General features: G+C 32.2%; 1 protein-coding gene across 3 annotated transcripts in view; it reads right to left on the minus strand.

The window, feature by feature from the left end:
* Nucleotides 1–511: 511 nt before the first annotated feature.
* Nucleotides 512–22,092, minus strand: part of LOC124359154 (putative serine protease K12H4.7) — a 43,322-nt gene continuing 21,741 nt past the window's right edge. For all 3 annotated transcript variants that reach the window (XM_046811651.1, XM_046811649.1, XM_046811650.1), the window contains exons 4-10: nt 19,628–19,863; nt 18,765–18,900; nt 9,601–9,795; nt 4,903–5,021; nt 3,991–4,123; nt 1,504–1,673; nt 512–745 (exon numbers count right to left, since the gene is read on the minus strand). In XM_046811651.1, the coding sequence (XP_046667607.1) occupies nt 633–745; nt 1,504–1,673; nt 3,991–4,123; nt 4,903–5,021; nt 9,601–9,795; nt 18,765–18,900; nt 19,628–19,863 (1,102 nt within the window). In that variant the 3' untranslated portion in view covers nt 512–632. The remainder of the gene's footprint in view (nt 746–1,503; nt 1,674–3,990; nt 4,124–4,902; nt 5,022–9,600; nt 9,796–18,764; nt 18,901–19,627; nt 19,864–22,092) is intronic.

The raw sequence follows: 22,092 nt of genomic DNA on the forward strand, positions 1-22,092 counted from the left end.
TATCAAAAGATGGTGTTTGTTTATCTCCAAAACCACTACGCAAACTTAACATAGCCCATGACTGCAGGAAGAGAATATACTTTGTATCCATATTAAAGAACAGTAGAAAAACTGTTCTGTTAAAACTTACTGAGACAGTCGATAGCACTACTGTCACATCACATACACTCTCACTCTGTTCACTTCAGATGGCAGTACTACCTATAGCACCAGTTTTATTATTTTGCAAATCATGTTTGAATATACAGTATGAGTTAAAAGTATTGGTACACTCTGTTTAGTGTTTTATGGATAGTTATACTTTGGCTGTATAATTTTTTCTTGTGTCTAGTTTAAATTTGTTCTCATAATTAAATGTAGCTTGTTTAATTTTAGCATTGGGAAATTGTAGCAGCCATGATCTGTTGATGGAATATAACATCAAGGACATGTGATCTGTCAATATCAATGATAAGAGGCAGAATTCTAGTGTCTCTTAGTTCATAGGGCAAGCAATGTCAATAGTCAAGACTTACAAAAATTACATTTATTGACAATCGTGTTTTTGCAATATTTTAATATTAAGACTATTTTTAAAATATGATAAAACAGGAACATTTGGCACAAGTAACTGAAGAGCTTAATGACACTATTTACAGTTCTTGTAGCCACTGACCGATGAGAGCAGAGATCTCTTCCCTAGCAGCAGTGAGCGCAGGAAGATCAGTGTCAGCTGGTGGGTACATGTTTGCACAGTGAGCAGTCCCTGTACATAAATACATTCAAGATATGTAATAGCAGCTTCAAAGTATAGACTAAAACTACAGTTACCCATTTAATAAAGTATGTTTCTATGTTAATGTGTACTGTATCTTTTTGATATGTTTTATTTATAAGGCTTAATACTCGTAGTCAAACGAGATGGACAGACCTGCCAGTATACTACTACTTTCAACAGTAAAAGGATAAAACGAAAAAATAAAAATAAGATGTCCAGTTCTCTAATTTACATAACTCTTTGTTTTAGTTATGATTAATATGCCAGTTACAACAAAGAGAAAAATATGATTTAACCCTTGTTTTGATTGAAATATGATGTTTTATTGTGACCCATAAGGCAGGATTTTACGAAAATCTAGAGTTGAAATTTGGAACATAGTTTGTAACTGCATAACTGTGCTATGCTGTATTATGCATTATATAAATTTACATATATACTCAAACGAGTGTTTGCATAGGCCTAGAACAGTACCCTAAAACAGAAGGAATACCATCCTGCCATCTGAAACATGGTAATTACTACTAACTGTGTCTCAGAAAGGTAAAGAGGTAATACTTTTTGTTGCATATTAGAAAAATAAATTTAGCATTTGGATTCAAAAAAATTCTATAATTTTATACACCATTCACATTGGTTTTAATAGAATATTATTAAATCAAATAATATATTTGTGGGGGAAAGAGGATTGACTCTAAAGTTATAACAAATTATATTCATGTTCATATTCAAAGTACAATACAAACCATTAATGAATATGGCAGGCGATTTGGGTATCTTGGTTTTTGTAATCCCAAGGGCATGCCAAGGGTCGATAGAGCCATGCACGTACACCACTCTTGTTGCTTGTAAGTCAAGGCCACCATAAAATGTGTTGCTTCTTTGTACAGCCTTAACTAGTAGCTCTTTAGTGAACCTTTAACAACCAATAACAAACATCACCTTATAGTTGTACCATTATATTCAAGATATTGTTGTTTCAATATTACAAAACTGGTTCAAATAAAAAATACAGCAACTACAGTCTTTATAATTGCATTAGTTTTTTTCTAAAGTACACAACAAAAACTGTACTTCAGTAAATTGGTATATTAAAGCAAGGGATGTCTCAGGAGTCTGTGCTTGGAACAACTCTTTCCAAATTTTATGTAAATGACCTATGTACTGCTATATATAAAGATAAAGTTATATAATGTGCTGATCTGATATGATATTTATATACATATATATTTATATATATTTACAAACAGTTATTTTATTTTACATTACATAGCACAATTTAAGTACATGAACTAGATGAGTATTTTGTTTAGTTTATGTTTGCAGAGTGAGAAGTTAAATTTTATTTTAGTGATATTCTGAAGCTGGATTCTTGTATAGCCTATATTTGATGGTAATACCTTGAAACCTCCAAACAGGTATAACCTCAGAGTCCCTATTATTTCCTTAAAAATATTAATACAATCTTTTTTATTTTGTTTTAGAACTTTTAAAGTAAATTGTTATTGTGTACTGTTAATAAAAGTAATTTAAATTTATTCTTAAGTAGGTTTAAGTAGCCTACAATAAACCTGGCAACAAGACAACTGAGTTGTAGTTTTAATTTTTCTTTCTTATATGTAAAATGAAATATGTGTAAATATTTATTCTACTTTGAGGAAATAAATACATTTTACTTCTCCTACTTCATAGTGAATTAATAGGGAAGTTGTTTAATTGTAAACTATTTATTGGCTATGGTTGTTGTTTAATGTAATGTTTGTTTAAAGTATTTTATCCACAACTTTGGCTATTTTTAGGTTGGCACTGTGGTAAAATCTAAAAGGTCTAACTGGAAGGTGGGCATTATTTATTTGTGGAATTTTGGTAAACCTCTAAGTACTGTTGTTTTTGTTTTAATCACTTTGATATATTTGTCTAATAGATATTGCTTATTATTCAGAATGTTTTTAAGGATGTCTGGGTTTTGCTAGTTGGATCATTTGATATTTCTTATATGTTATTGGTTTTTTTTTATAAATATAAAACTTTTTCGCTGTTGTCTTTTATTTTCACAATCACAACAGTCTGCCTTTTTGGACCTCAGTTAAAATAGAATCGCGAGTCACTAATTTTTCTTTTATAGTTTACATCATTTGAAGTTATTTTGTGCCGCTTTGGAAGTAGATATGTTTTATGCCTTTATTGAGGATTTCTACTTCGTTGTCAGTAAAGTTTATATCATTGCAATTTTATTCTTGGAAGGAAATCGGGATTAATTGTGAAATGTTCAATTCATTTGACTTGGAGGAGAATCAGTTTTGTATTTTTCTCTTGGACTTTTTTTATAAACGATTTTGTTGATTTCAAGGGGGTTGATTAGGATCTCATGTAGTGCTGGATATTCTAACACATTTATAAGTTCTATATTGTTTCTCATGATCAATGTGTTTAGCATGTTTACTTTGCTGCATACTAATTTATTTAGTTTTTTATCCATAAAGTTTCAGTTGTTTTCTTTTTGGGCTGCATGACTTTCTGATTTTTACTTGGGCATAATTTGGAATAATGTTCATGACTATGCAGGTGACACGTGTTCAGCATTTGTAAATTTGGCGGGTTTTAAATTGTAGCCAATTTTAGATTGACAGGTGTCTAATTTATACATTGTTTGCCTCCTGGATTTATATTTGACTATACAATTAAATAAGGTTGTGTAGACTGTGCAAGTGAGCAGCAACCACATTTATAGTTTACACAAATGGAAGGGGATCTTTTACTAGTAAGATGCAAAATAAATTTTGCAAGGAAAGTAGTTTCAACACACTTTATTTTCCTTTCAACCATAAAAATCTTGGAGTAAAAAAACACAATTTTTAACTTTTTTCAAAAACAGTAATGAAATAAGGAACATTTTGTTAAAATTATTTTCTGTTGTACAATACATAAACGTCAATTCAATTTTAGTTGCTATCAAATTTACTTATATCTATGATTTTTCACAAGATATATGTTGGATCATGACGAATTTAAAACATGTGCATGAGTAGAAGTGTTTCCTAGTAATCGTTGAATTTCCTGCTTATATCTCTCTTATATCATCTTAACACATATTTTATTTTTATGTTTTGTATAATGTATTTTATTGTTAGACATAATTGTAAATTTTTTGTTTATCCTACAAATATAAATTAAATATATAACTGAAATATTCTATACAGGAATAAAACTAAACTATGTGATAGTGATCTTACTGTTTTCCAAAAATATCTGCACACTGCTTGATGAAGAAATCTACCGGAAAGTCTTGTCCAAACAAAGATTGGTTACTTTCTGCAGTTTGGAAATAGCCAAATTCTGTACATGTTTGATATGTCCATGTTCGTGCTTCAACATAATCAAAAGCAAATAATTACCAAAATGATAGATGCAATACAGGTAGCATGGAGTAGAATAAATAATTTACTATTTTATTTAATATGACCAATGAGTTGTAGCTAAACAGAAAACAGTTCAATACAAGACTGAAGAAGAGTTTTTAGTTATTTTAATAACTCTTAATACATGTATAGTGTCTTCAATTTTTGGCAAACCCAGCAGAAAAATACTAATAATAAATATGAATACTAAAGCAATATTCTGAATTACTGTGTTCATAGACATTTATATTAACATACATTGTTACAAAATAAACCTTTACTTAAATTGTGCTGGTCTTGATTGCAGTTAAAAAAAAATAAAGAATTGGCGAGTAAAGTAAAAAGGGTGGGGGGAGGGGTTTTTGTTTTGGTGTACTGAGTATGTCTGAGATTTTCTATCTAATAGATGTTAAACCTACTCAGTTCCATGACAAATCATTCAAAATCTGTGGTCCACTTGTGGTCCAGGATGCTACTTGAGTTTTGCTGTATAAAACTCCAAATTTGTTATTGGATTCTGACAAATTTTAGAAATTTACACAAAATAAAGAAATGTTGGCTACCACTAGAGTTATGCTGTTGCAAGTACCAGGATAAAAAAACAAATCCAAATTTGTGATTGTTTTTGTCTAAATTTTGGACTTTGTTAATCCTTAATTTCACTTCAAAACTTACAAGACAACTTAACCAAGAATTCTCTGTAGGACAAAAATTCATATTCTATCAATACAACTATTTTTGTATTACCTCCATCCTTAGCAGCCTCCCAAGTGGTGTTTTGCAGCTGCTTTATCATCTTGTCATACTTATAATCCAAACAGGTCTCATTATTATGAGCCATTAAAAGAGAATTCACAGCAGCATATCTAAAAATATCAAAGCTTTCATGTATAAAATGTTTTACAGTTGTTCATTTAAAACAAGTAATACCTATAGGATGATGGAATGGCATAGTGAACTCACTATTTTATAGTCTTTATATAAAATGTTTAATCCACTTTAAGGATTCAAGGTTGTGTAATATATATATATATATATATATATATATATATATATATATATATATATATATATATATATACACACATTAAATTGTATATATGGCAATAGCCTTATTTAATTTAAATAAATATTGAATCACAAAAAGTACTTGCTCCGCCGGGAGTCGAACCTGGATCTCTCACTTGCCGGGTGAATAAAAGTTGACAGGTATTTGGTCTTCCGATCATATGTTAGTTTGCTTATTTAAACGCATATATGACAGATACGGCCAAATACAAAATAATTGAATCGGGAAAAGTAAGTGCTCTATGTTTTATATATATATACCCGGCAAGTGAGAGATCCGGGTTCGACTCCCGGCGGAGCAAGTACTTTTTGCGATTCAATGTTTATTGAAATTATATATATATATATTATGCAGATTAGCTGATAACCTGTTTTCTGTTAACACATTCAGTGCTGACGACGCGTAAACGCGTCTGCAGGTAACCGAGTCATGTGCGGGAGACGCGTAAACGCGTTCTTGCGCGCGCACCTGCTTCCTCCTAATTGGTAGCTTAGCTGATTGGTTTATTGTAAATCAGACGTTACGACAGTGAAGATTATAGGTTACCTTACTCGAAAGTTAGTTTCGTTTTTGATTTATGTGATTTTGAAGTGTTTTAACATGAGTGACAAAGATCCAACATATTTTCGTAATCCTGATAATTTAACTATCAGTGAAATCGACAGATATGCTCTTTACGACTCTCAATCTGATGAGTATAGTAGTGGCGATAGTTTTAGGCCGAGTGGAAATGAATCAAGTGATGAAGATGAGTTTGATAACACCACGCTCGAGAACAGTTCTGTCCTTGACATTACTTCAGCCGAGCCCAATAATGCATCACCTGCTGCCAGTGATAACGATCTTGCTATACCTGGTCCTAGCCATATAAACAGTCTACCATCAGCTAAACCAACTTCTCGTCGAGGGAAAAAAGCTTCTCGTCCTGTTTTGCAATGGAGTGAATTGCCCCAATTAAAAACATTTTTATTTAATGAACCAACGGGTTTAAGAATTCCTCCACCAGGTAATAAACCAATAGATTGGTTTAGACTTATTATTGATGATGTGTTTCTTCAAAGTATTGTCAAAGAAACCAATAGTTACGCAGAAAAGGTGTTCTTATCTGAACAAACTAAAGAAAAGTCACGAATATGTCAATAGAAAGATCTGACTTTGCAGGAATTTAACATATTCCTTGGTCTTTTGTTTCATACTGGAATTGTCCGTTTGCCACATTTACAACATTATTGGAGTACAGACAAGTTATTCAAAACATTTTTTGGTGAGTACATGTCACGAGACCGATTTTTGTTAATTTTAAGATGTTTACATGTTGTTTACTGTGATGAAAATAATGATCGATTACATAAAATAAAACCTGCTGTTGACTATTTCAACAACAAAATGTTGTGTATATACTCACCCAGTAAAGAGTTGTCGTTAGATGAGTCTATGGTTCTATTTAGAGGCAGACTTAAGTTTAAACAATACATTAAGAATAAAAGACATAAATATGGAGTAAAGCTATACATTCTTGCTGAACCAAATGGACTAGTAATGAAGTTTGCTGTGTACGCAGGTGCTATGGACATTTTGTCTGGAGAAGGACATGCCGAGAAAGTAGTGTTACACTTGATGGAACCATGGCTTGGAAAAGGGTATTCAATTTTTGCTGACAACTTCTACAACAGTATTTCTCTGACAAAATCTCTTATAGAGAAAAGAACCTACATTACAGGAACCCTACGATCAGACAGAGTAGGTGTATCAAAAGATGTGATAACTAAAAAACTTAAGAAAGGCGAAACTGTGGCAAAATACCATGATGGTATAATAATGGTAGGGAAGTGGAAGGATGTAAGAGAGGTGGTTTATATTAGTAACCAGTATGAAAATGACATGAATCTGTCCGTGAACCGATGGGGTAAGGAAAAAATTAAGCCCTTACCTATAATAGAATATAATAATTATATGAGTGGAGTGGATAGGAAGGATCAGCTCATGAGCTACTATCCATGTGAGCGGAAGACCATGCGATGGCACAAAAAGCTGCTGATCCACATTTTACAAATGGGTATCCTCAATGCTTTTATTTTGTATAACAAGTTTGTTATTGGCAAGAAAATGACAGTGCTGGACTTTAGATTGGATATCGTGAAAAACCTTCTAGGGCCTGACAGGGAACATCAACATGAAGAAGAGGAAGACAACGAGGGGGAAGTGAAGCACCTACCTACAAAGCTGCCTTTGAATGACAAAGGAATCAGAGCAAGAAAAAAGTGTAAAGTGTGTACTCGTAACGGACGAAGAAAGGATACAACATACCAGTGCAAAGCTTGTCCAGAAACACCAGCTTTGTGTCTTCAAGACTGTTTTGCTAGTTATCACGCCTAGAAGAAACATTCTGTATATAGTGTAAATATTTGTAGTGATGAATTTATTATTGTGTTTCGATCCAGAGATGTAAGTAAAAGAAATTCCATTCTATTATTATTATTAAATCAAGTGCTATTTGTCACTTAAAGCTCCTGGACTCGTTAACGCGTCTTCAGCACATAGCGTCAATATGTGATGCTATATGCTGCCGACGCGTTTACGAGTCCATTATTAATTTTTTTCTAATAAGGTAAAATTCGTAATAAAGTTTATTTTTGTACCCAAGACAAATATTTTTGAGTGTCTACACATCGAAAAGTAAAATTTTTCTTTTCAGCACAGCCCAACTCATAGGTAAAATTAGTCAGCAGTTAATGTGTTAACACGTTCCCCATTGGGTAGACATGAACTTTGACAACTGCCGTCGTGTACCAAATCGGGTAACACACCAGGCTTTCGTAAAGCGCGTCGTGTGCCCGATGGAGTACACGTTGCTATGCATTTCATTATTGCATTTTTATTGTTTGCCTGTCTTAGTGATTTTTTAAATGTGATCCCTGCACTTAAATAAATACCTTAGACTAACGTGGAACCTCTTGGGTGCACAATTGCTTAACTTTTTAGGTACCACTTAGGGTACATGGAAAAACATTGAAAAAAATTGAAGACTCTTGGAGCAATTGGAAAAACTTATAAATATTAGTAATTGTAAAGAATACATAACATTTCCAATTTATTTAGGGCGAGGCCTTTAGAAGCCGAAGGTTTCCTCATCAAGCGACTCCACAAATAAATATTTACAGATTTTTTATTACAATTAAAATACCATATGGTGTAAATATGTAAATACAAAGATTTTGGAAATATTTCAGCCAGTATGAAAAATTAGATATAGCTACGTTGTAGTTTTTTAATAAATTAATAAGAAAGAAAACTGGAATTTTCAATAGGGCCCTCTTTGTTGTTTATGAGTTTTTCTTTATTTATGTTTATGTGTAGTGTTTCCCAAGCATTTAAGTTCAATGGTTTTGTTACTTCTTTTATTAATTTTAGATTTTGATGTTCTGTGTCCTGATTCGATGCAGTGCTTCTCTACAGCAGATTTTTCAACTCTTCCATATTTTGTGCACTAAAATGCACTTGATAAATGCTCTTTAAATCGTCTTTTTACTGTTCTTTTTGTTTATCCAATATAAATTTTGTCACAGTCATTGCATCCAATTTCATAAATTCCTGATTTATTATCATTTGAAATTTTGTCTTTAGGGTTTCCTAAAATTTGGAACAAATCCAGCAGCAACATACTATCCCAAATTTTAGGATAAAATATTATTGAAAAATTCGACGGCAAATAAAAAGGTACGGGAATTAAGTTAATGTTAAGTACACAGGAAAACATTGGCTAGTTTGTAATAGTTATAGAGCGAGAAATTTTTAATTAAATTTAAATTAATAGAGAAATTTTTAATTGGTAGTTTAGAAAAAATATTTAGTATGATGGCTACTTTCTTACCGTATCCTGCTGAATTTGGCTATGTGAAGTTTGTCTACCGTGAAGGGTGATTTGAACAACAATACATATCTGATTGAATGGAATAAAAAGACGAAATGTTGTCTGATCATTTAGATTACTCATGTTCTCTTCATTCCTCTCTTGTATTTTTCTCTCTGTTCTAAATCTTGTTATTCTAATTCAAGGCAGAAGATATTAGGTTAGGAACGCTATGACAAGTTTAAAAAACTTTGTTTCTTACTTTATGACGTGCCTATTTTGTCCTTTTCTGTAACTAAAAAGCCATCAAATTTCCTATATTTTATATTATTGTTACCCATCCAGCCACAATAACTGTACATTTTTCAGTAACTTATATTCAATTCCTTCTTATACATTAAAAAAAAAACATAAAAAAGAAAAAAATTAAGGATAAGTCTTTTCATTAAATGTAAACAAAAAATACAATATGCTTTATATAACACAATTCACTACCATACTACTCAGAATGGAAACATTTCATTACCTGATATGTGGAGTTCCAATGGTTTCATTGACCATGATGTCACACAGAGTATCTATAGTGATATTTGAAACTAATCCTGCACGTGAGACCCGGTTGTCCTTGTTGTACTGCACGACTCCAGCAAAGTTGCCAGCTAGTGATTCTAGTAGGTTGGCTACATCATTAGTGTTGTCTGCATTAATAGGATCACACAATCTGAAATATGTTGAATAATATACAATTTTAGGCTCCCACTCACTCTACATTTATCTGAATGTGTCACTGCTTAATGTCACTTGATCAGTTAAACTATCAAAACTGAATGTCCAAAACAATCCCAAGCGAGCAATAATAGATAAATGATTATCTTAATATGAGCTGAACATGAATAACGGTCCCAAAATCATAGCAAATTTTTAATTTTCACGTTTTTAAAAAAACGTACTAAAGTTGCAAAAACATTGGGCTCTGCGATTTTAATAAATTTAATTACTAGACTAAACACCTCAATGCATGGATAAAATTAATGGGTTTCTCATAAGATGTTTACCATTGAACTCTTAGTCTCAATTTATGGTGACACATATTGGACGTTCTTAACTTTGTAAACAATGACAAGATACAGAACAGGCTGAATGAATAATAAAACATAATAATAATCCTTCTTACATACCCGGTGTCTTAAAAATCCCCCCCTCCCATTAACTTTTTGCTGAATAGAGATGGAGTGATTTACTTTCAGGGTTGTTTATATGACCAACCCTGAGTCAAAAATTTTCATACGTCAAAAAAATCCTCAGTTGGTCATATAAACAACCCCTAAGTAAATCATTCCATCTCTATTCATAAAAAAAGTTAATAGGGGGAGGGGATGGGACTTTAAAGACACCTTATATATTCCATTCACCTGTGGAAACTTAAACAGCATATATGAAAGGAATTTCTTCTATATAGATCCTTTACAACATGCTGTGTAAGTCTGGCCCCTGTCCCAAAATTAGAAGATTCAGATTGTAATTTATGTGTCTGATGGTCAGTTTTGTGTGTATCTATCTACATGAAATGCAGTCTGAGAAAAAATTTTCATTTCATATTTTTAATCCTTTCAATACCCTCCCGATTTGACTACCACCAAAATTGCCATAGCTGACAATCGATTTTGTCTCAGGATAAATTCCTCTATAATTAGAGTTATGGAATTACTTTGTGGGGTAATTGCTCAGATGTGCAAAAACTCTTTATTAGTCAAAGTGAATTATTAGAACAATAGGTCATTGCAACTCAAGAACAACATGTAAACCGTTATTTAAAAAATTTAACATCCTTACTTTGCCATGTATATACATTTTTGAAATACTTAAATATTAGTGCATAAGAATCCTGATCAATTTGAAAAATACAAATTTAATCATAGATATCACACAAGAAATTGTGATTTGTTTCAATATCCGGCACATAAACTAAAAAAAATTGAAACTAGTTCTCTATATCTAGGTTTGAAATTATCTAATAATATTCCACAGGCATATAAAAAACTTCCCTTATCTACATTTACAAAAAAATTAAAAGAAGCACTTTGTCAAAAAACATATTATAGTGTAAATGAATTCTTTGAAGATAGTTTATGATGAAAACGAATAGTAAAAATATATCGTTAAAAATATGTACAATGGGTTTAGCCTTGTATTTAATCAATGTTTTTTTAATGTTTTATAGATCAATGTATCAATAGTGATTTTTTATAAGTATTAAAGAAATGTTTTAGAATAAGTTTAGTTATGTAGTTTTTAATCATTGACTACGTAACAGTTTTTATTACATTGTGATACCAGAAAACGTATTGTACAATAAATATTTGTCTATTGTCTATTTCAAAGGAAAACTAGGTTGTGTTTGTACATTGCAAATTAGATCTCAGCTAAGAGTAATGCTACAGCTGCAATCCATATGAAAAGAAAAATAAATAGGTTTGTATGAGTAAAAATAACTGGCAGTATTATACTGAGATTCAGCTACATGTGGTTAATTGCTTTTCTGAAACTTTGGTAATTTGTAAAAGAATCTTGATATTGTCATAATAGAGCATAAAAAACAACAACAAAAATAGAGGTTCCACCAAATTGAAACATTACAATATAATTATATTAGAAATAAAACTCTGAGAACTGCTCACTATGAAACTCTTATATGTGCTCTACAGTTTGGATTTGTACCTGGTAAAATACAATTGTAAACAGTAGAAAATATGGTCAGTGAAATACTAATAAAATTTGAAAATAAATTGTTGTGTTCTGCATTATTAATTGATTTACAAAAGCTTTTGATTGCATTTGTCATGAGCTTTTGTTTATAAGATTGTTTGCCTATGGTATCAGGGACAGAGAGCTAAGGTTATTGCAGTCATACTTGACTAATAGAGAGAAAATTGTTGTCCAGGGGAATGACAGATCTAGTTTAGAAAAGACAAAAAGTGGTGTTCCACAAGGATCTGTCCTTGGCCCCCTATTTTTTATAATTGCTGTGAATGATTTTGCTTCTAATATGCCTTACACAACAATATGCAGATGATTACACTTCACAACAGTAATCACCAGTTGGATGTATTAATAAGAGAGCCAACCTTTTAGAATTGTTTGCTAAAATTTTTTTATAGTAAATGACCAAAAAATTGAAAAAAATAATATTTTCATTAAACTATACAATGTACAAAGATATCAAATCAGTTAACTTATTAGGTATACACATTGACAGTAGGTTAAGTTGGGATTTCCATGTGGGCAACTAAGTCAAAAATTGTCTAGAGTTATGTGTCTTCTTAGGAAACTAATACACTGTATTACTGCAGATAAGTTGTTAACAGCTTATTATGCATTTTTCAATTCCCACATAATATATGGAATAACTCTAAATATGGAAAAAAGGCTTTAAGAGCAATCAAGAATGTTTCTAATAGAGAGTCATGTTTATCAATTTTCAAATGACTCTCCCAAAACTGTATATTTATTGCTGCTAGATCGATGTTAAGGAATCTTTAAATACCTTTCCTAGAAAAAAACTCATGATTATTTTACTATGAAAAACCATCTTCTTGACTTAGCAATAGTAAGATTAGAAAAAGCAGAAGTAGTCACATATGCATGAAGATTAAATTATTCAATAAACTGCCTAAGAATGTATAGGAAGTGCCCTTGAAACAGTTCAAAAAAAGTAATAGATAGATGGTTGAAGGATAATATTTTTAAGTTTTTAACGTCTGAATTTTAATCATGTGTTTGCCTCATTTTAATAGCTATTATATGTCTTTGTTGTTATTTTAATTTAGTTTTAGTATTAGTATTTTAATCTGAAATCACATTGTTGCCTTTTCTAAATGTGTTATCTGTAGAACAAAGCTTATAATATATTTTAAGCATACCATTGTTATTATTTAATCTAATTTTATTGTTCATTTGTGATTATATTGTCTGTTAAACAATATATAATTGAAATTGTTAGTGAGTATGAACAAAATAATTATAAGCCTATGAATTGAATAGTTTTATTTCAGAAACCCCCTAACCGACATTTTTTTTTTAATTTGACTTTTTTGTTAGAAAACTATAGTATTAGTATAAACACACAGTTTGGTGTAGAAACCCCTTATCTGTAACCTCCTATAACCAACACTAAAATGCAAGTGAATATTCTGTTTTAGTGCAGAAACCCCTCAAGTGACAACACTTGAGGGGTTTTCTGAAACAAATAGGGGATAATTTAAATTTATGAGAAATGACAGTTGGTAACACTGAGCCAGTAGCATTTTCGCCCACTCATTTCAGTTCTGGTCAGCTGTTTGTTTGTTTGTTAATACTGCTTATTTAACTAACCTAAACCTAAACTTGTCAGAAATCTGAGTTAGTGAATAGTGATCACAGTTTTGTTTATTAACTATACGTGTTTGTCACAATGAGTGAAAGTTCTGATGAGGAGCAACAACCAACCAAGGAAGAAAAGAGGAACAACACGACCAGAAAGTTATAAACGTTATATCATACGTGATGCCAGAGTAAAGGGGGCAGGTTATGTTTCCTACAAAGGTAAGCAGGTGTCAAGTAAAGTGTTTACCGAGGATATAGTTTGTAAGTGTCCAATCAAATGTCATCGTAAGATTAAACAATGAGTCCAAGAAAAAACATTTGGAACTTTTTTTTACTCCCTGGAAACAAAAAATGCTCAAGATGTCTACCTTCAAACACTTGTTGAGGCCAAAGAAATTGGTAGGCGTTCCAAATGTGGACAAAATATTGAATCAATGAGTGAAGAACCAAATGAGCTAATGGGAACAGGACACTAGAAGTTTCAAGAGAAATCATACTTATGTTTATCATTTAAAAAATTAACGGTTGTCTTATACCTGTTTGCAAAAGTGTGTTTTTAAAAGTCCATGGAATTTTCAGCTGATCGTATGAAAAGGATTTGTCAGCTTTTGCTCCAGGAGAAAAGTCCACGTGACTTGAGGGGGCAAAAACCCGAAGTGGGAAACGCCATACCAGGAAATATCTGTATACTTATTGATCAACATATAAAGTCATATGAAATAAAGGAAACTCATTATGGGTGGTAAAGCCAAAGAAATACTTAGATGCTCGGCTTACTGTCAAGAAAATGCATGAAATGTTTATAGATAAACATCCTGATCTAGAAAAAGTTGTAAAATACAACTTTTAATTACGGCTACTTTAAGGAAAATTTTAATTTCTCATTTGGTCGTCCTCAAGTTGACGTATGCTGTCAGTGCGAAAGTTTTTCCAGTAAATTAAAGGATCCCCTTATGTGTGACAATGCTAAACCGTAATGTTGCTGCTGAGCTAATTCTTCACAAAAGGAGAGCAAAAAATTTTATCATTCCTTACAGTTAGCAAGTGAAGATACAAATGATGACACTGTTGCTATATGTTTTGATTTTATGCAGAGAACCTCCCTGCACTGCCCCCCACAATACCCGACGAACCACCCGACAGGAGGTATTTTACATGAGGCAATTATGGGTAAACAATTTTTGTATTCATGATTTGAAAATCAAATAAGGCCAAGATGTACGTCTATCACGAAAGGGGAAGGAAACAAAATCTCCCAATGAGGTGTGTTCTTTTTATTTTTGACTATATAAAAACGGAGATCCCAGATTCTGTAAAACAGTTTGATCTTATTCAGTGGATGGACCTTTCGGCCAAAACAAGAACAACACTGTAATTAGGTTTTTAATGAATTTTGTGTGACAACTGCAACCTAGAGACAATCACTTACAACTTCCCAGTACGAGGGCACTCGTACTCTCCTTGTGATAGGGATTTTGGTTGTATAAAGCGTCTCATAAGAAAAGGTAGACAGGATCTACACCCCTGAAGAATATAGAGAACATATTTTGAGGGCTAGTAATACAGCCGCTTTTCAGTTTCACATGGTTAAAACAGATGAAATCTTGAATTTCAAGGACTGGTGGCCACTTTCTTATAAAAAGTCCACTTCTGCTTCTGATGAAACTTCAGGAAGGAATGTTCCGAAAAAAGACAAGGAGCCTTCAAACTTTCAACAAATAAGCAGTTTTGTTTCAGCTCAAGAACAAAGGGAAAAGTAGTAGTGAAACCGTTTATTGATGGTATGATTTCATCTACATTCACCTTCCTGAAATGTGATAAGCCTCCAGAACTACCAAATCAGCCGGCCTATCCCCAAGGAAAGGTAAGCCTAAACTTATTTCTTAAATTTGTTCCACTAAAATTTAGACTAACTCCATGAGAATAATGTAAAGGAATGATAAAATTAGCAAACAAGTTTTTGTTATTTTATTTCTCATCAGTAAACTGCATTTTTATAAAAAGTGGAATGTTTTCAGGTACCCATTAACAAGAAAAAAGATACAGGATTTGAGAAAATTAACTGAGTACACGAGAGGTTATGAACATTTTTATAATGCAATCCTACTGTGGCCTACAACTGACTCTGAAAACCCTGAGGAAGTGGATCAAGGGTTGTGAATATGTTGCACTTCTGTCTTTTTATTTGCAAATAGATAGTTTTTTCTCTGTAATAAATAATCATTTTTGACACTTGTTTTCAGTGTGTAATTTATTTTAACTACTACACCAAAAAATAACCATAAATAATATAAAGACAATGAAAAGTGTATATGGAACAACCATTTGGGTGCAGAAACCCTTCAACTGATTTTTTTTAATAATTTTTTTTTCTACAAAAATGTAAATATGTAGAAGAGATAAAAACACAACTAAGCAATTTCTAAATGTAGGTGGAACCAACGTAAAAAACCTAAGATAAAGAAAAAAAAATGTGTTTGTAGAGGAGAGTTTTTTATTGTTTTCCTAAAATTTACTTTTTGTTAGTTAGGGGGTTTCTGAAATAAACGATTCAATTGTCAATTACACTAAACAGTTTGTGTTTAAAGACAATAAAAGATTCTTTATTCTATACCACTAACCTTACTAAAAGATACAATTTACTCAAGTGAAGACAACTAGGAGAAAATCCAAAAGCTGCAAGTCATTATTTTAGTTTTTTCCCATAAAATAATAACTTTATTTTGAATTAGTTGTTGTTTGAAAAGATTAGCTGCATCCTTCACCAACAATAAATTTATTCTTGACTATGATTTAATTATGCTCAATGAATGCAGAAAGCAACTTGGCACGTATCAAATTGTCAGAGGTCTCAGATATTGCTGATGACGATTTAATAGCATTTTGGCTCATTCTAATTTTAATAATTTGAAAAGGAAATAATACTACTATCAAGTTAGGATAATCTTATCCTAAATATGAATTTATCTTTAAACAAACGAAACATGAAATCAGCTCTGGTAAAAAATGTAACATCTTATGAAGATAATGTAACAATGGTTTATTTAGTTTACTGTTACTGGCTTTAAAATGTAATGGAATGTGGAAAGTTAATAGTTAAATTTGTTTACGTTGAGTCAACAAGCCTTCAAACATTTATTTGTTACTGTCTTCTGATAAGATCCACTACATACCAATTGATAAAGAGCTTTCCCAATAAAGTTGTTCATGATTTATTACAGTTTAAAAGAAAAATAATAATACTAATGGAAGGAATGCTGTAGCTGATGGAACACTGATGCTACAAATAAACAAAGAGAACAGTTCATTCAGGTACCCACAATGTAAGGGTATGGGAGTGAGATTTTATGTCCTTTCTCCACTTCTTCCCTCCAACTTGAACACCTAACAATATAAGAAAAAGCTTAGTGTTCATGCCCAACTAGAATTTTCTTAATCTGATTAACTGTATTCAATATTCCGAAATATTAATATTTAGATATTTTCTGAAATACTAAATGTACCCGAAGCACTGGGAGAGGAAGGATACGGCAAACAAAAAGTAATAGTACTAAGGGTGAATAGTACAATCAATCATCGCTCATTTCCTTACCGTACCAAATGGCATGTATGTAATACCCAAGCTGTTAATTTTTTGTTAGAGTTAAAAAATGAATTTATCTTTTATTGCTAGATAGTTTTTTGACATACCCAGCAGCAAACTGTACCAAGTAATGTTTAATATGTACACCATGTACATATTAAATTCACTAAGATATAATTTTGGTATTAAAAGAGAGAAACTGAACAGAAATTTATTTTAAAACATTAATAACAAAATAGATACAATGTGGCAGTTATATTAATTGGGCTGTTGATGAAAGCCTGGTTATTGTAACTAAAATTGTATAGAAATGTGTGACAATAAAAAGTACAATATATTCAGGGTAGTAATACAAGTGTAAGGGTTGAGATATTATGTGTTGAAGATTATTATAGTATTTTAACACTACAAAAGGACACAGAATAAATTGCAAGTTTTAATCTGGACAAACATTGTGTTACACCCTGAAAGGATTTCTTTGCTTCACTACTAACGTGACACTAGCTTTTTTTTTAAATAAAGAGAGGAAAAGCCCGGGATATTACACAGCATAGTTATCATTTCCAAAGAAAAAAAATGTTTCATTACAAATATGGCTACAGTAATTTTAAAACATTAATAACAAAATAGATACAATGTGGCAGTTATATTAATTGGGCTGTTGATGAAAGCCTGGTTTTTGTAACTAAAAAAAAAAAAATTGTATATAGATGTGTGACAATAAAAAGTACAATATATTCAGGGTAGTAATACAAGTGTAAGGGTTGAGATATTATGTGTTGAAGATTATTATAGTACTTTAACACTACAAAAGGACACAGAATAAATTGCAAGTTTTAATCTGGACAAACATTGTGTTACACCCTGAAAGGATTTCTTTGCTTCACTACTAACGTGACACTAGCTTTTTTTTTAAATAAAGAGAGGAAAAGCCTGAGATATTACACAGCATAGTTATCATTTCCAAAGAAAAAAAATGTTTCATTACAAATATGGCTACAGTAATTTTAAAACATTAATAACAAAATAGATACAATGTGGCAGTTATATTAATTGGGCTGTTGATGAAAGCCTGGTTATTGTAACTAAAATTGTATAGAAATGTGTGACAATAAAAAGTACAATATATTCAGGGTAGTAATACAAGTGTAAGGGTTGAGATATTATGTGTTGAAGATTATTATAGTATTTTAACACTACAAAAGGACACAGAATAAATTGCAAGTTTTAATCTGGACAAACATTGTGTTACACCCTGAAAGGATTTCTTTGCTTCACTACTAACGTGACACTAGCTTTTTTTTTAAATAAAGAGAGGAAAAGCCTGAGATATTACACAGCATAGTTATCATTTCCAAAGAAAAAAAATGTTTCATTACAAATATGGCTACAGTAGGAGCCATGAAAGAGTGAGTTGGTGGTGACCAATAAGATGGACAGGTCCGCGTGACATTGCTACTCGAAACGTCAACTGTTATTTGGCACGGAGCGCTGTGGTTTTAGCGGGAAATAGGTTTGGCAACATCGCTCAGTACTCGTTAGCTGCTCCAAGGTCATGCACTAAATAGGCTCCTCCTTAACTGTACTTTCTGGTGATTCCTACTATAAATAAAAACGTTTCTTCTTGGAGAGCACTCACTCTCTAAGCTTGGAAAGGCAAGCTTGCTCTTTCTAACCAGCCTCACACAACAGTAGTGTTGTTCTTAAAACTTTGTGTTAACTTTAAAAATTAAATATGTTTTTACCTAAAATCTTTTTCTATAGATTTCTGCCCAATTGGATGTCTCAAGAGCAGATTCACATGGCTATTTGCCACTTGTACAGCCTCAACACATGAATGGCTATGAGTTTCAAGAGCATCCTTCACAACATCCATGTATTCTGTAACAGCAAATTCTACAATTTTAATATCACAATAAGCACAATAATATTACAATAGTGAAATAAAACAATTTTTTACAATTATAAACCAGTAATTTTACTAAAATGCTTACAAAATTCTGAGTTAAAACTACAAATCTAACTAAAGACCACATATGACTTGCTTATCATACAGTATTATAACATATCTGGTTTAGAACGTTATTTGTTTTGAAGAGGTAAATTATCATTGATAAAACATTGAGATTAGAAATTTAATTTTAGAAGTTCATAGTTGAAAACAAGAACATGATTGTATTGATAAAAAGCAAAAATAGAGTTAATAAAGACTAATTTTTGTTTTAAAAATATCGTGATCAAACAAGTGGAAATTTATTAAACTCCCAGCTCTAGTGTCAGAGATTGTTCTAGGTTTTGATTTTTTTTAACCCACCTTCATATGGTTACAATCAGATGAGTGTTTCTATTGATATACATTTCTGTCTTTCAGATGCGACAACTTACAGGCTAGGCTACAGTACATGCGGTTCTATCCATCTTCAACATCATTCTTCACAACAATGCAGGTTAAGTAGTGGTAACCTAATTAGTATAAACGATAAACTTTACTAACCAAACTACGGATAAAGTAAGTAGTAAATAGTAAATTACATTAAATATGATCTATAAAGGCTATTCTGATTGGTCAAGCTAAAAACTATTATAAAAAAGTGGTCATTTAACGAACCGAAAAAGTCAATTTTAGCCAAGACAGGTCCACTAGCCGACATGGAAGCGTGCACCAGGTGAGGGTACTTGAATCGTACCCAGGCAGCCAGGTTGCCAGGGTAGGAGCCTCCAAATGTTATCCACTTGGTGTTGGTTGGTAGCTTGTACTGGCTGTTCATAGCCTGTATGAAGTAAGCTAAATCAGCCAATGCTTGTTCACTTGATAGGTAGTACAGGTTCTTCACACTCGTATCCCTAAAACATTTCACAATTTGGTTTTTGACATAAATAAAATAAAGAAGTGGAAGTCATCAAAAGTCAATACATGGTGCAATAGAAGAGCTATACATAGTTTTTGAATAAGAGGCAAAGTAGATGTAGTAGTAAGAACAGATGGGGCAGCAGGAACAGATACAGTACTTCTTGCAGAATGAAAGCTGGTTTCACATGATCAATAGAAACTTTGGTAGGATTGTTACAAATTTTGAGAGTTACAGTTTATTTGATAAACTTCGGACTACTGAGTGAAAAAATATCTGTAGAAAATTCAGAGATGAAAGAGAGATGGTTTAGCTGGATTGGTGGAGGTTTTTCTTCATTTTGCTTGAAAGAATAAATCAAATGTTTTGTAATCAGTGTAAATCATGAAGGGATGACCTTCTAAGAAGTGACGAAAGTGTTGAATGGCTGTGTAGATAGCCAGAAGCTCACAATAATAAGTAGGTCACGAAATTTCTTATGAAGACATCTTTCTTGGAATAGAAAGCAAAATGTTGACAGACACCATTAAAAAGTTTTTGTAAACATGCGCCAATAGAGTGATTTGAAGCATCCGTGATAATGCAAGATGTGCGTTGACACGAGGGCATACGAGATGTGAAGTAGACGAAATGCCGTTTCTGCATGCTTGAAAAGCTTCTCATATGTAATTCAGGTGTCCACGATATCAGTTGGGACTTTTTGAGGTTTGGATTACTAATAGCATCATGCAATAGGGCTTCAAATTCAGGGATGAATAGCTGCGATAAAAATTGAGCATTCCAAGAAAACGTTGAAGTTCTTGAACTCAAATATAATAAGCAAAAATGTTGCAACCAAGAAAAGCAACCTCTGGCACTTTAAAGGAGCATTTTTCACTTTGATGACCATTGTGTACTTTAAGAGACGTTTTATGACGACGCTCATTCTTTTCTTCAGAGAAAATAAAAATGAAAACATGAGAGAAAACGAGAATGTCATCCATATAAATGAAGCAAAAGTCTAGCTCATGTAAACCATAACTTCATCCATACATTTTTGAAAAGTTTGACTGGCATTTTACCACCAGTTTTACAAATATCTTCTTTTTGGAAAATATTTTACAGCCATTAACAAAACAAGTAGCATCGTGAATATAGTGAACTGGATAAGAATCCAGAATAGTTTGAGCATTTTAACGCACAATAATCACCGCAAGGACACCAGATTGAATCACTTTTAGGTGCTAAATGTAAAGGAGACGACCACTCACTTTTGGAAGGACAAGTTCTTCTAGCTTGCAACATATCATCAAACTCTTTCCGAGCAACTTTTTAACTTTTCAGGATTCAAGTGACGAGATTTGCCTGTCACTGGTTGTCCAGGACTCGTTCAAATATGATGAACAGTTTTATGACTGATATTTCGGGGTCAAACAGTCGAGTAATATGGTCAAGAGTAATATCAGGAAACTCAGAAATAAAAGTAGAAAAATGTAAAGAATTACTCAAAATTTTGATGCTAATTTGCGAAAAAGTTCATGGCAGGTAAGCCTGAAGTACGAAGACCAGTAGTTTCATCGATAATGGTTTTAGTACAACAGTTGGGTAAATGATAATGAGCAAAAAAATCGGAACCAATTATAGACACACCAACATCAGTTACAATAAATCTCCATAAAATGTTACGTATTAAAAATAAAAAAAACTGTAGGTTTTGATTCTGCTTCCATTTGCGGCACTCAGCTCGTAATTCAAACGGGAACAACGTTTATAAAGAAAACGACGAGGAAAACAACAAAAATAAGAACAAGTATCAACAAGAAAGTTGTGTTTTGATGATAACCCATACAATGAGACAGTTATTAGATTAAAAACAGCCAGATGCCGTCCTTAAGGACGTTTTGATAATTTCCCAAAAACCTGCAAGGTGGAACTCACTTTTTTACATTTTGTGAGAACTATAAATTATATCAGCAAACCCGATATGAAAATTCAGCGTTTCGTGTAGGAGCTGGACTTTTTTAGTTGTTATTATGCTTCGAGCTACGAGATTGATAACGTGGGCGAGAGCGAGAAGTTGAGAGCTTGTCAATTTGCTTGTATAAATTAGCACTTGCGAACAAAATAATGCTTTCGGGACCATTGCAAGGCATTTTCAGAGATCAATGTTCTGCTCTGAGTAGCTTTCAAGATCTTGTCAGTAAGTTCTGCAAGTTTTCGAATGTCAATTCGACTGCGTTGCGAG

The sequence above is a fragment of the Homalodisca vitripennis genome, chromosome 4, assembly GCF_021130785.1.
Source record: "Homalodisca vitripennis isolate AUS2020 chromosome 4, UT_GWSS_2.1, whole genome shotgun sequence".
In the NCBI taxonomy this organism is placed as follows: domain Eukaryota; kingdom Metazoa; phylum Arthropoda; class Insecta; order Hemiptera; family Cicadellidae; genus Homalodisca; species Homalodisca vitripennis.